Raw genomic sequence first — 17,206 nt, 5'->3', positions numbered from 1 at the left:
ATATAACGCCCAAGTACGGGACTTGATTCACTTTCAAAAAATATTAGCGATCACAGGAGCATACTTAAAGTTGGGGAACAACCAGGAGAAATCACAAGCCAGGAAAACAGCCAGAGAAGGGGTTTAAAAAATGGGAGACCCCCTCCATATTCAGGAGTGTTAGCAGGCTGTCAGCACTCTCGATGGGTAAAAGTAACGAGTTTATGTATGACACAGATTGACAAAGATAAAAACTTAAGACATTTTCTTCATCATTTTAGGTTATTTTAGAAATTTTTGTAAACTCACTTCATAATGTTAGTCATTGTTTTATGTAAAGCCTCTTTTTTAATTTAATTTATTCAATGAAAATGTTTTATGTTAACTACTTTTTTCCGCGATGATTTCTTTTCTGGGCTGTGAGGGCTGAGGTGAAGGCCCAGCTGTAGTACTCACGGTTCGCCACTGGATCCAATCCAATCCAACTTTATTTGTTAAGCAGAGACGAGGCCTGTTTAATATTTCAAGGCAGCCTGTTCCTAAGTTTTGGGGCTGCAACAGCAAAAGCACAGTCCCCTCTGAGCTTCCGCTTGGTCTTAGGGACTTTCAGGAGACGCTGATCGGCTGACCTGATTTTCTGTCGGGTTTTCTCTCTGTCGTGACCTCCTGGTGGTAAAGGCTAAAAATCTTTCTCTCTTTGAACGTGGTCGGATTGTGGGGCTGCATAAACAAGACCTCTCACAACACGCCATCACGGCTGAAGTTGGACGCAGGAAGACAGCTTTTTTAAATTTCTTCAAAGATCCTAGGTGGCTTAAGTGACTTAAGGCCGTTACTGGAGCCGACTGCAGCCCAATAACCATCAGACAATCAGACGATGTCTGAGAGGGAAGAGCTTTAAGAATAAAACACATCTTCAAAGGCCTCATCTCCTTCAACGCCACAAACTTGATCATTTGGACTTTTTCAGAGAGCAGCAAACATGGGACACTGAAAAGAGAAGAAAGTTTGATTCTCTGAGGAGAAAAATACTGAACCTTGACTTCCTGATGGCTTCAACGTTACTGACATGATGAGGAGATCCCACTGGAGATGTTTTCACGCTGGCACAGTGGAGGGGGCGCCATCATGATCTGGGGCTTTTTCCTTCAATGGACCAATGGAGCTTCAGGTTGGTCAGGGGCGTCAAACGGCGGCTGGCTCTGTGGAGATGTTGCAGGGGGCCTCCTTCATGACTGAGGGCCCTGGTCTGTGTGGTAATGACTGGGTTTTTCAACAGGACAACGCTGCAGGTCTCAATGGGCGCCTGACAAAGGACTTCTTCCAGAGGAATCAGCTCACTCTTTGGACCATCCTGATGTTCCCCTGATCTAAATCACTCTGACAACATTTGGGGATGGATGGAGAGGGACGTTTACAGAAATGGACTTCAGGTCCAGACAGTGGATGATCCTCCATGAAGACGTCTTCAACACTTGGAGCAACGTTCACATTAGCTTCCTCGAAACAAAAATCCAACAGTGCAAATTGTAAATCATTTTAACTTAAGTTTTCATGAGGTTTGCATAATCCAATCAATTTTAATGGATGCAACGATGCACCTGCGAAGTATTGATACTGGTCTCTTCTAGTTTGGCCTGATTTGCTATTTTTAAAATCTGAACTGATACCAGCCCCTGATTTCCTCTACCCCTGCTTCCCTTGTAGTTTCAGAATGATATGTTCCTCCGCCTCATTTAAGGAGAGAAGGTAAACAAAGCAGGCACTAATCCAGTCACAGCATTAATACAGCCATCACAGGGGAACAGTAGTTTCTTGTGCAAACTCAGGAGCTGACTCAGAGCCTGCAGTGCTGAGATTTACTTTTGGGATTTTCTGTTTTATTTGTCTGCAAGTTTGCAAATGACTCTTCGTAAGCAGCAGGGTTTACTGCACCAGAGCCTGTCTCTTAACAGCTCTCATGTTGTCTTTAAGTTTCTTGAAGACGCACACAAGATCCGTGTAATCATTTGCAAATACGTACAAAATGCTAATGGATGCTTGTGTTAATCACACATGTAAACGAGAGTCATTACCGTCTGTTGTCTGTCTTTCTGTCACAGCCAAAGACAAATCAGAGAAGATATTCGCCCTGTCGTTTGTGAAGCTGATGAGGTACGACGGGACGACACTCAGGGACGGCGAGCATGATCTGATTGTGTACAAGGTAAATGTGAAATATCACACACACACAATACTCTGTGAAGTTCTGGTACGTTTGTTGCTGTCGGCCTACGCTGCCCCTGGCATGACCACAACAGGGATAAGGTGAAAAAAAACTGCCCTGTCTCATTAGAAGCTGCCATAATTACAGCTTCACTGCCTTCTATAGACAGTAGTTGGCATGTATCAACCCCCACAGTGAAATGAAATTACTTTCCAATTAAAATCCCTTGTATAATGATACCTTTGCGTTATGCTTCTCATTTATGTTAATTAAAAAGTTAATGTGGGGGAAAAAAATCCTCCAGTTTGATTTTTTCTTTCACTTAATTTTTTTGCATTAGCCTTGTCAGTCAAGGTTGGCAAAGTTAATTCTCTCAAAGCCGGCGAATGGCAGAAAAACATTAAAAAAAAATATTTTATGCACTTTACACAGGGGGAAAATGCATCGTAGAAAAACAGCACAAGAACAAAACTCTCCATTAAATCGTAAACAGAAGATATGGATTTCAATTATACTGCAGACTTATCAAGCTTCTGGACTGCCTCACTCTTAAATTGTAATTCTTTCCACGCAGGCTGAAGCAAAGAAGCTGGAGGACTCCTCGCTGTACCTGAACCTTCCTGCTACCAAGCTGGAGCTGGAGGAGAAGGGCTACTCAGCCACAGGGAAGAGCACCCAGAACCTGGGCACCTGCACTATCAGCAAGGACTCCTTCCAGATCTCCACACTGGTCTGCTCCACCAAGCTGACGCAGAATGGTAACAGAGTCTTTCTCTTTTTGTCCTGTGATCGTTTCGACCTTTACGGCAGAACAAAAGATCTTTTTCAAAGGGAGGGCGAGGTGTGCTTGTCCTGCTTTCCACATATGGATGTGGAAGGGCAGGGAGTTTCAAAAACAGAGCCTAAAACAACTACATATAGAACTTATTTCATGCAAATAATGTTTCTCTTTGACTAGTGTGGTCTCTGCCAAAGAGGGGAGGTGTGCTTGAACAGCCTTAAGCTTTTGCATTCCTCATATGCATGTGGAAGGGCAGGGAACTCTCAAACCAAGGTTGTACTGACAAATAAAAGTTGTTGCCTGCTAATATTTATTTTGTCATCTGAGGAGCTTTTTCATGCTATTAGACTAGGTGGATAGAGTAGGAAATGGGGCTAGAGTAAGGAGTGACATGCAGGACACAAACAGGCTGGATTCGAAACCCAGACCAACCCCTCAAGGGAAAACCTCATCAGCCGCAACCTAGACCAGTAGACCATCTGTGCTCAAATTGCCGACTAATATTAACATATTTTAATGGTGTGGTTGCTCGTTTCAGGCTGTGGCATTCCAAGTATCCAGGTGGAAGGGCAGGGAAATTCAAGTACAGAGCCTGAAACCTCTAAATCAGAATCAGAAATACTTTATTGATCCCTAAATTATAAGATATAAGAAATTTAAAAATATAAAAATAAAAAAAGTACAAAATGGAAGCATAAGTGTACGTGAAATTTAATATTACTATTAAATATAAGTACAGGCATTTGCTGAGAACACAATGCTAAAACAGGGACACAAGTTGTGGATTACAGCACATATACTTTAAATATGTATGTATTTCACAGAAGGTAATTATTGCAGCTATTGCTGAAAACAGTGAGTCCTGAGTGAAACTAAGAGACACCCAGAAAGAGTAAATATAAATGTACCTTATTTCATGTAAATGATGAATTTCTTTGACCAAAGCGGTCCCTGGCCAGAGGGGGGGGGGGGGGGGGGGGGGTGTACTTGCCCCGCCTTAGGTTTTGGTATACCACATATGTTTGTGAAAGGGTAGAGAATTCTAATAACAGTCGGTGTAACCCAAGGTCTTTGCTGCTGCTCTCCCTGCCTTGGTGTTTCATGTACTCACATGAAAGGCTTTGGCATTCCACGTATGCATGTGGAAGGGCAGGGAGTTCCCAGGACAGAGCAAAGATAGGTTGTTACATGCAAATAATGTCCGTTTGATGAACGTGGTGCTGTCCCTGTCCTCTCATTCTGTCATCTGGCTCCTACATGACCTACAGCCAGGCTGTTAGTCCCATTCCTGAGCATTTCCTTCATCCGTCCTTACCTCCTGCTGCTTCCTCTACGACCTCCCATCAGTCACAGTGACAAGTTTTCTGCCCGTCTTTGCTGAAGCTCAGCTTTGTCCACTGCTTTGTGAACTGTTTGTTTACCTAACACAATACTGAGAAGATCCCAGCTTATTACACTCAGGGAAGCCTAATCTCTGCCCTTTGGCCTTGGATTCAGGATTTCAGCCTTTTATTATCCCCCAGCAGATGCCCTTATAATCCCTCTTGGACTTGTTGATATTCCCACACTGTGTTCATAGACTGTTTTTGTGGTGGAAGTGTGTCTTCTGTGTGAGAGCGGTCAAAAGCTCCCAGCTCTGATTTCACAGTTCCTCTAAAAGAAGCCGCCCTGAATGTCTGCTCTGCTTGCGGCTTCACTTGATGTGTTGCACATTATTTTTTTTCTGTATGCACGACTGAGTCACTGTTTTAATAAGAGCCAAAATGAAAGCTTCCTCATTCCACTCTGTTTTTCAAGGCGCGGGACAGAATAATGAAGGGACACATTCACTGCAGGCGAGCTTTGACGGAAATTGAAATTAATTGTTTGGCTTGCTCAAAGCAACACCCTGTGTGAATAAAGAGCTCATCATGTCCTTATGTTTTTATTCTCGCTAACGCAGAGAAAATTCTAAACAGTCCAGCCAGGGCAGGAAGGAAATAGTCTGAGTGAACTGATGATGCAAAACAGTGTTTTGTGTGTGTGTGTGTGTGTGTGTGTGTGTGTGTGTGTGTGTGTGTGTGTGTGTGTGTGTGTGTGTGTGCGTGTGCGTGCGTGCGTGCGTGCGTGCGTGCGTGCGTGCGTGCGTGCGTGCGTGTGTGTGTGTGTGTGTTTGTGTGTGGTCCAGCACTTTATTCTTCATGCACTGTCGGAACACTAACCAGATAATCCATCTGCATGCCTGAAAAAACACTGCTCCAACCTTGAATCAGGAGGTGATTATGATATAATCCTTCTGAAGCCTTAAGTCCTCCATTCAGGAGTCGTCGATAAAGTGTGAAGAGCAGTCTATTAAATTACAACATGAAAAGTAAAGTGAAGAACTTAAACTTGTTCCTTCTTTATCTCACCTGATGTTGTTTAGTCAGAGATTTCTGTCAGTTATAAAAACATGGTACGATTGCATCAGGAAGACATCAACATGTGGCAGCTAAGGTGAGCCTTACCTGGAAAAAAACACCTGGAAGTTTTGCAGATTATCTCAAGGCCACTTAATGTAGAGGTAAACTCAAGACTTACTTCTCTCGCTTTAAGGCTGTGCATGCTTAACTACAGTGGGTCATAGCTGGTTCAGGAGTTAAATTGTTTTTTAAAGCTACAGTCTGCAGAGATTTGCATTAGTTGTTAGTAAACACAGCATTCAAATGGGGCTCCTCCTCTTTGGCTCAGTGCCAGCAGCAGCACACACCCACAGCCTCCGACCATGACTCTGAACACACCCACTAGCCCAGCAACTACTTGTAGCATCTACACAGGAGAGACCCAAGAGCCGTGCACCTGACTTGGCATCTTAGCACTAGCTAATAATGGGTAATTGACACATACCTGGTTAGCAGAAAGCTAACACGTGTCGTTTTTTGTCCCGAGCTGCTCTTCAAGTCCCTGGGAGTGAGTGAAAGTTGAGCCAAGTTTCACCATTGTTTCATCGAAAGCTTTATCTGTGTGACGTTTCATTTCGCAATAATTGTTACAAAAAGTGACTTTCGAGAAGTGCTGGGGACGATGACAGTAATTGGTTCTATTTAAGGTAGAGCTGCTATAAAATGCATCTGCAGTGTAGGCTTATTACATGTTTTAAGTGATTGCCATGTATTGAATAAAAACCCATTGAGGGCAGTATTATCAGAGGACATTACAATATAAAATAATTATATATAAATAAGATATATGTTTTAGTTACCTAAATTAGTAAAGCATTAATGATATGGCTCCAGGTTCCACTCCATCAAACAGGTTGTCTGTAGGCATCATGGGGTGTTTTGGCATCACTTTTGTCAGGTGGGATAAGGTCTAAGCATGTCATCCATCAATATATACAGTCAAAAGTCACCAAAACTAGACATCACATAAATGGGTGTAATTAAAAGGTTTGAGTTGTGTCTTTAGTGATTTACTTTTTTAATAAAGAGCCCAAAATCTGATCTTTTCCCCTCAGGTAGTTGGACCTAGTCTCTGCTTTCTCAACTGGAATGTCTCGAGTTGTGAAAGTTTCTTCTGCAGTTTTGAAACTTTTTCAGCAGTTTCTGTAGCATAAAAAAAAAAACGTATAGCTGTGATCTTGATTTGCTGACATTTTGAAAACAGGATTTTCACCTGACAGTAACTTTAAAGAAAAGCAGGAGCTTTTCTGTCTGCATCGATCTTGAGCAGAAATCCTTTCTATACCCGCTACCATACCAATGTGGAGTCCTGATACGACCCTGTGGTAAACCTCAGCTCTTTGGGAAGACATGCATGGGTTGGTTGTTTGGATGCAACATGAACAATGTGATGAGGCCACTGTGGAGAGGGTCGTTGTTAAAGCAGCGCTTACATGTGTAATATAAAAGAGGGGGTGTCACATTTCTGTTCCTTTATGGTTCATTACATTAAGTCTGCAGTTAAAGCCGACATTTGAATGCAGCTGTGTGCGCCCTCCTCTTTCTCACTGAACACGGATGTCAGCAGATGAAGAGCCTCTGCACAGACGCAGAATCTGCCCTCACTAATTAGACTGACGAATGCTAAGAAATGTTAGTCCCTCCGTCTCTAATCTAAGCTGCGTATGCACAATATATCACACATAAGAAGACGTCACTCAGAGCCGTTTCCTCCCTTTTCCCCCATCTCGCTAAATAAGAGATAGGCAGCAGTGTGTGTCTTTGTGCCGCGTCTCAGTCCTCACAGAGCAGCTCCTCTGCCGATGTTTACCTGGCACTTTGTGGTGGTAATTTGCAAGGCTCCAATAGGTGCTCGGGGATCAGACTGCCTCGTCACTGCACACTGAGTTTGATTAAACAGAGAGGTAGGAGTGTGTGTGTGTGGAGGGGGTTGTATGTGTGTCCCCAGGGATATATCATCCCACGCCACAGCTCCTGGAAAAGGTTTGAGTTCTTTTAATAAAGGAAGAGGAGTGGATATCTCTCTGACTGTACTGGAGCCTCTCTGGTTTTTATTAAAACCATGAAGTTCTTTCAAACTCTGATCCAGACGGATCACTTACTCACTGTGTCGCTCAGTACATCACATTTATCTCTGGCTGTACACTTTCCTGTTGCCTGCATTGCAGCTTTCCACCTTTACTGTGTGTTTAAGAAAAACAGCCACTGTGTGAATACTGTGAATGGAATTTTGCAAGAGATTTATAAGCATAAACAAACGCTGAGGAAAAATCAAAGTTGATTTTGTTTCATTGCCACCTCACCTCTTAATGCAAAAACACTTCACTTTTAACATTTTAATGTGTGTTTACAGCCCATCCTGCCTGACAGGAGTATTTCTTGTCCTAATAGCTTTTCTTTAATCCCAACAGCCTTGTATTTGGTTATATATTTTAAAAACGCAGGCGTCTTCACCAGCATGATGTAATAGCTGCATCACGTCTTTATTATTAAATATTTTCCTCCTCTCAGCCAAGGTTGGAACAGGATGTTCATACATCTTTCACACAGCCTGCTCCTCTCCCAGCTTGGCTGTCATTAGATCTCTGCTTCTCCTGCAGCCTCCGTTTAGAGAAGCACACAGCAAATACCCAGGGACGAGCCAGCAGCCACTTCACACCGGCTCCCTGTGCTGGGAGACCGCATGCATATATCCAGCTTAATTAAAAAGAGTGTTTCATCTCAGATGTGGGATCAGGGAGGAGGTGTCATGTGTGAGGCAAGAAGTCTGTGGCAAGGGGCAGTCAAGTGCTGCTTTTTACACTTTGGCCTGTTAGTCATCAGGAGAGACGTGTTGGATAACCAGCGAGGCTGCGCAGACTATCACAGAGCAGACTGAGGTGTTCATATTGGGCTTTTTTTCTGCTTAGGCTTTTAAACATTTCATAATGGTTATCACTAGGTGGGGAGCTAAATAAGAAATGTTAGTCAAACTACTTAAAGATTTCTAACAGTCACCAATTCAGTATCTTCAAAACAGGCAAAATGTGTTACATAAGCATTACCAATCAGCAGCCCTCTAGCTACAATTACTGGTAGAACTCACCTAATTATCCTTTATGCTAAATTACCTAGCTTGGATCTATGTTGTTTTTATTGTGTCCTCTACAAACACCAGTGTTAACTTCTTGCAACTTTCTAGCCAAGAGTAATTTTGGCTAGTGGATTGCTGATTTCTTATGCTCCAATTGGTTGTTTTGTCGGGTCATGCCATCTCATTTCCCTCAAAATTTTAAATCATGACCTCATCTCTCTCCATATTTTACAAAACAACCTCATTTCCATCCAAATTTCTTATACAACCTCATTTTCTATCAGATTCTTTAAAAATATGACCCCCTCTAGTTTTTTAAAATATTTTTTTCCAACACAACTTTTTTCTTTCAGATAAAAATAACACACCTTCTCCTTAAATTTTAAGATACAACCTCATTTGCCTCTGAATTTATATATCTATATATATGTATATATATATATATATATATATATATATATATATATATATATATATATATATATATATATATATATATATATATATATATATATATATATATATATAATTCTTATATGCTACTGTTTTTTTAATTTTAAATTTGACCTCATTTGCTGCTAAATTTTAAAATTCAACCTCATTACCCTTTGATTTTTAAATATTTACCTTATTTCCCTCTTGTTTTTAATGTGACCTCATTTTTTTCCAATCGTGACATTTTTTCCTCAAAATTGAAACAAACAGCCTAACTTTTCTTCAAATTGGAAAAAAACACAACCTTAATTTTTCTCCAAATTTTAAATAAAACCACATTTACCTCCAAGGTTTCAAACATGAGCCTAATTTTCATCTGATTTTTTAAACAGGACCTAATTTATCTTTAAATTGTGAAAAACTACATTATTTCCCTGAAAGTTTTGAAAAAGGACCTCATTTGCCTCTAAATCTTAATTTCAACCCACTTTGACTAATCGCCCCACCAATCTACACTACAACTACACTATAACTGTCAAAGATTTCAACTTTATCTAACTTACTGACATTTTATCATTAAGCTCCCCACCCTGTTCAAAATGTTAGATGAAATGCCTTTCATTGAATTTTGGTTGGTCTCGGAGCAGATATTACTCATTTAAAATAAGGGGATTGTCTTATTAAAGCTATGCACCTCATACTCCCACACACCCCATCCCGGAGTCCCACAGACTCTGCACAGTGTGACCTTTAGCAACTCCGTCTCAGTGGGACCAGGCTGCCTGTTGATTTATTCCCATTTCATTTCATTTGTCCCTTTGAGGTGATTAACTGTCAATTTTTCTCCTCCAGAAGGGGATGGCTGGTATTTGAGATGCGGTGTTTTGACTGAACTCTGATAGGCTGTCAGGTTTTAAAATAATAGGCATCAATCAAAGTGTCACCAGGCCTGATTGGCCTCGTATATAGCTTGTGTGACATGGCAAAACAGAGAAAGTGGCTACAGGTTATGCAACAAGGAGCTGTGCAGTGGTGACAGATTTTGTTATCTCAAATTCTGAACACAAGATAACCCTGATACATCCACTGCAAAACTTACCCTCTGGCTTATTATTTTTATTAAGCCTTGACAAATCTTCCGTAGACGATGTCGGAATAACAAATACACATTTCACAGGCAGAGTCATAAACTCATCTTGATGGTAACTGTCAGCAAAATGAGCCTCTAAGCTGACCGATGTCCACCTTTCTAATATCTTTTAAAAGATGATGTTTTGTCCTGAGGAGAGGTCTGAGTGATGTAGCATGTATACAATGCCTTGATAAATAGACACGAGAGCATCATTAGCTCCCCAATTTGATGATCTGAATGAGGCGTCCCTTGAGTGTGATTAATTACATCCTGACTCATCATGCTGTTCCTCAATTTATTGTTCATGATTAAAGTGAGGGACCTCATGGAATGAATAATGCAGTATCAGTGAGATATACCAGATGAGTTGTTTGTGGGTATCTTAAAGAATGGTTGACCCGGGCTGTAATTTCCTTCTGCTCTTCGTCTCTCCACTTATTGTACCACCACTTTTCAGCTGGGCAAACTTCCAGGAATTCTTTGTGGTTATGAAATGTTTTCTTTTTTTTCAGTCGACCTCCTCGGCCTGCTGAAGTGGCGCTCCAACACCAGCCTGCTGCAGCAAAATCTGCGTCAGCTGATGAAGGTGGAGGGTGGGGAAGTAGTCAAGGTAAGAGCTGTATTTCCACGAAACACGAGCTATAAATCTAGAGGAAAAATCATTCTCTTTACCTAAGGCCTTTGCTGATGCTCTCCCTGCCTTTACCTTTTTGCTTTTTATGTATAAACATGAAAAGAAAGGGAGACATGCTGTCCCTGCCTCAGGCTTTTACACTCTATTTAAGAGGTGTGAGAAAATATTGATACAGCAAAAAGAGCAATTCCTTGACCTCTGATACAATATTGATATTTCAACTCCTAAAGGTAGGGTCTGCAGGAACTTTCGTTGCTTATTAGTAAACAACATTTACACTGGGCATTTCCTCCTTGGCTCAGTGCCAGTGGCAGCTCACAACCACAACCACAACCACCGACCGAAGCTACGTGAACACATATACTAGTCCAGCAACCACCTGCAGCATTACGATTCAATGTGGGAGAGACTCGAGAGCTGTGCACCTGGCTGGCATTTTAGCACAAGCTAATTACTAGGTTATTTGACACATACCTGGTTAGCAGAAAGCTAACTCGTGTCGCTCTTTGTCTTATGCTGCTCTCCAAGTCCCTGAAAGCGAGTGAAAGTTAAGCCAGGCTTCACCCTTGTTTATTCAAAAGCTCTATCTGTTTGACATTTCATTTCACTTTGGTTGGGTCTTTCTTCCTGAATGCTATGTCAACTATTAAAGCTGCTCTGATTCTGATTCCACCCCTGATTCTCAACACGCAAAGTCACATGTGCACTGGGTACTCTGTGATTGGCTTAGATAACCACCGTTACTTGTCGCCCAGGAATGTCCACAGACAAATAAAACATCAACATTCAGGCTGAGGAGGGGGTTGAGACAGACACCGACTCTGACACACATTTAGAGGCCACCAGGATATGATTGAGCAGGGTCATTCCTGTAAAAGTTGACATTCTAGTTTTTAGGAATTTCCTGCAGATGCTACCTTTAATGTATTTTTTAAAAATAAAAATTCATGTTAGCTGAGTTGGAAGAATAATACAACTGGAGCATCCACGCATCCACAGCTCCACTGTGGTAAATGGCACCAAAGAGCCACTCTACTGTATGTTGCCTATAGAATATTTATTAAATATAATCTCAAAGTAAAGTTATTTAGTATGGTTCATTTCTAATCTTGATTGTATATGTTTTGTTGCACTGAGCATAAATATGGTATAGATATCAGTTTTTTATCTCTATTTTTGGGTCAGTTGGTTTAAAACCATTATAAAATTCCTTTTTTTACAGTGCAGTAGACTGATAAAACCATATTTATAGGAACTTTTTTACTCAATGTTAATTTTTTTTCATGAGAAACATTGTTTACATCAGTTGAGATTTATCACTTGCACCAACTGATCTCATACAAACATGTATTTACAAAAAAATGTCACTTTTTTAACTGTGAAGAACATTGCATTATATCTCAGTATTGTGATATCGTGATACACCGTGATGCTATCATATCGTGACCCAAGTATTGTGATGCGTATTATATTGCAAAGTTTTTGCCAATACTCACCCCTATTCCTCATGCACACATGGAGGGGCACGGAGCTCCCAGAACAGAGCCCAAAAAACACTGAACTGATGCAGAACCTCACAGGCCCTTTAACTAGGGCAGAGTTTTAATTTTTTTATCCTTGAAAAAGGGTTTCATCTTTTGACCAAGATGCCAAAAAAGAAGTTTCAACAGCTGGTGACATAAACAATGCAGTCAACATCTTAAGTGTTCTCGAAAGCCAGAGTCTTCTTGGCAGCAGTTTCACAAATGATTTCATCGCCTGTCAAAGGCAGAGCAGGTTGCTCCTTTCTTTTTTTAATGTCTGGAGTGAGCAGCAGCAGCACCCTCAGCGCACAGACGGGGGAGGAGATGACCTGCTGTCAGGAGCACAACGCCGGCCTTTTAAGTGCTCAGCATGGGGTAGAGGAGTAAATCACACTCTGGGAAAGTTTTGCATGTGCTTGCTGGGGTTCAGGTGGATTACACTGTATCTGAGGGAGTCCTCCACCCTGACAGGTTTGATCAGGTCTGATAGATGTGTACGCCACAGCTGGACCGGCTCATTAAACCACAGGGGGCGGGCGGGATTATATCACTACAACATTAGCTTTAAAAGCGCTCACAGCCTGTTGGTGTTTAATTAGACAGCCTTTTCCTCTTTCCATTAAAAAAACATCAATCAGGGGTTTACGTCGTCACGATGTATGCTGGGTAATAGAAATGCTCGGAGAGGTTTTCCTGCATTGTTTTTGAATATTTTCCGACTGAGCGGGCTTCTCCTCCCACGACCGGCCTGCCTCTGATTGAATTGTGCTTTAAACCCTGCATCTCGAACAGTGTTTGTTTCTCGTCTCGACATGATGAGCCTCATCCATCCTGAGATGACAGACCAAGCACAGTATATCGAGCGATATCTTTGTTTCCGACACTTTTACATCTGTTTTCACGTTGCCTCAGAATTGGCTTGGTAAATGGAGCATGTTCCTGGCAGACAGAGGGAGTGTGTATGTAGTTAGACTTTCTTGATGTACTGCTGACAGGGAAATTATTGCTGTCTTCACAGGACTATATTGGTCCTGTTAACAGCACTAAAGGGTGTGTAAAAGGGGAGCACTGTCAGAGCAGGAGCTCACTTGTCAGTTCGTTACACCATTCAGGTTGTTTGGGTTCAGATTGAACACGTTATGAGAAACATACATCCAATTCTATAACCAGCCCTGAAAACATATTGGTGTAAGATACTAATGGTGTAATACTTTATTTAGACTTTCTATGACTTTCCATTCCCATGTTTTTGGGGTTTCTATGTTGTGTAGCCATCTTTGCTAACATGTTATACTTCTGTCATTCCAGTTCCTCCAGGACACTCTGGACGCTCTCTTTAACATCATGATGGAGAACTCTGACAGTGACACCTTTGACACGTTGGTGTTTGATGCCCTGGTAAGAAAACAACAACCAATAGCTGAAAGTTCAGCTCATACAAGGAATATGTTTTAACTGTGTGAACATCAATTTAAAATTTTAAACTAAAACCTCATATTAAAAGGGTTACTAGTCCTGTATAACAGCATAAATTTACTGCCCCCTCAAAGTAACCCAACGCACAGCCATTAATACCAAAACCACTGGCAAAAAAAGTGAGAACACCTTCAACTGAAAATGTCCAAATTGGGCCCAAAGTGTCAATATTTTGTGTGGTAACCAGTATTTTCCAGTAGTTCACCAGAGCTTCACAGGTTGCCACTAGAATCCTCTTCCACTCCTTCATGATGACATCACAGAGCTGGAGGATGTTAAAGGCCTTAGACCCCTCCATTGTCTGTTTTAGGATGCCCTACAGATACTTCAAGAGGGTTTAGGTCTGGAGACATGTTTGGCCAGTCCACCACCTTGAGCCTCGGCTTCTTTAGTGAGGCAGCAGTTGTCTCGGGGGTGTGTTTGGGGTCATTACCGTGTTGGAATACTGCGCTGTTGCCCACTTTCCAAAGGGAGGGATCATGCACTGATTCAGTACGTCACAATGCATGATACTGTAACTGCTCAGGACTGTGAGGTGCACTTTTATCCATACTGAGCTCAAATCTGACAATATGCAGATGAAATCATTTGGGGTTTTATTGTTGTAAGAGAATAAAACCATTCATAACAAAGGTTTGCTCAAATACAAAGAATGTAGTGCAGTTTTTGGTGCATTTAACTCTTTCCTGTGTGGTTTTCTCACTAGATGATGTCTTTTTATCTTATACATATGGGTTTAGTGGGCACAGATGATGCACAATCATGTTGTGAAACAGGACCCATATGCACGTCCAGCCATTAATGAAGAAAACAGACTGTACTAATGTTGCAAAAATATTAAATCATGGTATGCATGAACCAGGTTACGACCCCAAAGGAGGCATTACATTTAATGGAGGTAGACCCCACCATCACAGGCGCTAACTGCAGGATAACAGCACTTGTTTGACTGTTCTAGAGGTGCACATCGTGCTTATGCATCACACTTCAAGATGAAATATGCAAAGACAATGGATTTTTAAGGACAAATTAATTCTTCAGAAAATTGTGACATTGTGGAACTGTGCAGCAAACTTAGCTTGCTTTGCTCTTTGCTTTCTGTGCCTGGGTCCTTCCAAGAAGTGTGTGGTGAAATGTTGGATGCCTGTTCTTCTTCAGTGCTGTTGGAAACACCACATTCATTTACTTTGTTTAAGATCTTTAACCAAACATTCCCTTTCTCTGTTTATTTGATTGACTTACTGATAACAGCGGTTTGTTCATTCTTGTTATAAAACATAAATTTCTTCTGCTGAGAAATGTTTTTCTTGATCTTTTGTCAGTCACACCTTTACTGCTCACCTGGTTTATTGCTGTTTATGTGTAGCAGGCATGCACAATTTAAGTTTGTTGGTTGGGTTTTCCAGGAGGTTCCCCAGAATTATGACGTAATTTGCACCTGCGTCGCTCTCATGATGTTATTAGTGAACTGGCCGATTATTTGCAGTCACACATGCAGCTAATGCGAGGGCCAAACAGGCCGCTCCATAGCAGTTCTTTAAGACTAATGGTCCCGTTTGTGTAACATCTGGATGTGCATACAGGCCCAGATCTTTAGTGCAAAAGAAAAAAGAATTCTTAATAAACATTTCAATGTGCTGTGACATATTTGCCCTGTCAAGATTTCTTTTTAAAGATCAGCAGTCATGTGCAAGTGAAAGAAATCTTCTCTTTCAAAGAGCGAACACTTTTAGTGACAGGGTGTGTTTGAAAGCATGCAGGGTACACACTTTGTTTCCAAACAAGAATGTTGACTGTGAGCCAGAGGTGAGCCTCAGAGGGAAATGCCTCGACTTGAACACCTTGCTTCACCTTAATGAACACAACACTGTGGTGCTGTAGGGACGTGAAGTTCACTTGATGTCAACATGTAGCATAAAAACTCTCAACTTGTAGTCTCACTTCACTCAGACAAATAAGTTTCTGAGTAAACAGATTATACATGAACTTTCAACCTCATTAACTTTTGACGTTTTTTATCCTATAGGCTGGATTACAGAGCAGAAAGTGACAGAAACTGTGTCAGTGTTCAAATACTGTGCTGTTTACTTTACCTCGCCATCAGTCCCCTGCTGCTCGTAAATAAGCTCTCAGCCTATCTGCATCATATGGAGGCGTCGACACCCTGCATCTTATGTGATTTAGCTTCTGCATGAATCTGCATGAATTTGTAGCACCGGGGGAAGTGTTTTCATTAATGTTGTTTGACTATTACTAAAGGTCTCCATTCCTCCAGTAGACTGAGCACTAAGAGGAAGCCAAGACAAATCAGCCGCCTCTGATTTTTATGAGATAATTCAAGTATTTATGGCAAATAAGGTGACAAAGTATTCATCCATAGCTGTGGCCTAACAACATGTGGTTCATCTCCAAACCACAGTTTTCTCTCTCTGCAAAGGAGGGAGAAATTGTGTTGTCGGCTGTCCTAGATTATCTGCAGGCTGGAGAATTGAGAGAAAATGGGCTTTCTGCGCAAATGCAATCTTGGTTAATTTCCCAATCTATTTCAGCATATTGAGTTAGACAGGCAGTTTTTATTTGGCCCCCTTCACTCCCCACAATGAGCTTCTGTGGTTTACATTTTAATGGACACGTCTTTGTTCCCTGACAGGTGTTCATAATTGGGCTCATAGCTGACAGGAAGTTCCAGCACTTTAACCCCGTCCTGGAGACCTACATAAGAAAACATTTCAGCGCCACTCTGGCATACACGTGAGTTAATTACGCCCTGCACAAACAGACGAAGAACGTTTCACATTTTATCCCATTTTACGACTGGATTCAACTCTTTGTTTGGTTTCGTTTCCAGGAAGCTGACCACGGTGCTGAAAAACTACGTGGACAATGCGGAGAAGCTGACAGAGCAGCTGCTGAAGGCCATGAAGGCGCTGGAGTACATCTTCAAGTTTATCGTCCGCTCTAGAGTCCTCTTTAACCAGTAAGTCCTTTTTTGTGTTTGGAATCAAAATGTCATCATAAAGAGTGAATCTGTGCTGTGTGTGACCACACATGGGGAGGAGGTATAACTCAAACCAAACGTGCAGTTTTTCTCCCGTCCAGCAGGGGTCAATCCATTGGTTGTTAAAATTAGTCAGATCCACATTTTTATGGGTGGAGAAAATAAAACTTGTAAGGAGCCACTGTAGTGTATCAAGTCATTAATTTTCCTAATAAGTATTCAGTAGAATCAGGTAAAAGTAAACAACCTGTACATGTGTCAGAGTCTGAGGCTGTATTTTTAATTGCCTGTGAGGATACAGAAGCGGTGATAATTTTGCAGAGCCACAGAACGAAGCTGTGGGCGTCTGAGGGGCTGATGTATGATCCCGGTCTAATTGAGTGTGCCGAGTTTGATTGGTTTTCTATCCGATGTCTAGAGGACACTCTGTCCTTTACCTCTTATAGAACAAGACCACAGCACTTGTAGAGCTGCACATGCTCCCAGAGTGTGCTGTGGGCTTTTCCTACACTGAATGACAGAGAGGATAGCCGGCTTAGTGAAGAGATG

At 41.6% G+C, this 17,206-nt stretch overlaps 1 protein-coding gene across 2 annotated transcripts in view; it reads left to right on the top strand.

Moving 5' to 3' along the window:
- Nucleotides 1–17,206, top strand: part of dock1 (dedicator of cytokinesis 1) — a 252,787-nt gene that overhangs the window by 59,869 nt on the left and 175,712 nt on the right. For both annotated transcript variants that reach the window (XM_074662599.1, XM_074662600.1), the window contains exons 17-22: nucleotides 2,082–2,185; nucleotides 2,760–2,943; nucleotides 10,539–10,636; nucleotides 13,492–13,581; nucleotides 16,310–16,410; nucleotides 16,508–16,636. In XM_074662599.1, coding sequence (XP_074518700.1) covers nucleotides 2,082–2,185; nucleotides 2,760–2,943; nucleotides 10,539–10,636; nucleotides 13,492–13,581; nucleotides 16,310–16,410; nucleotides 16,508–16,636 — 706 coding nt within the window. The remainder of the gene's footprint in view (nucleotides 1–2,081; nucleotides 2,186–2,759; nucleotides 2,944–10,538; nucleotides 10,637–13,491; nucleotides 13,582–16,309; nucleotides 16,411–16,507; nucleotides 16,637–17,206) is intronic.

This window comes from Halichoeres trimaculatus, unplaced genomic scaffold, assembly GCF_033239565.1.
Source record: "Halichoeres trimaculatus isolate MK-OKI-2021-1 unplaced genomic scaffold, fHalTri1.1 fHalTri1_scaffold_23, whole genome shotgun sequence".
Taxonomy (NCBI): domain Eukaryota; kingdom Metazoa; phylum Chordata; class Actinopteri; order Labriformes; family Labridae; genus Halichoeres; species Halichoeres trimaculatus.
The sequence above is the reverse complement of the archived record's forward strand: the minus strand, read 5'-3'. Positions and strand labels throughout refer to the sequence as shown.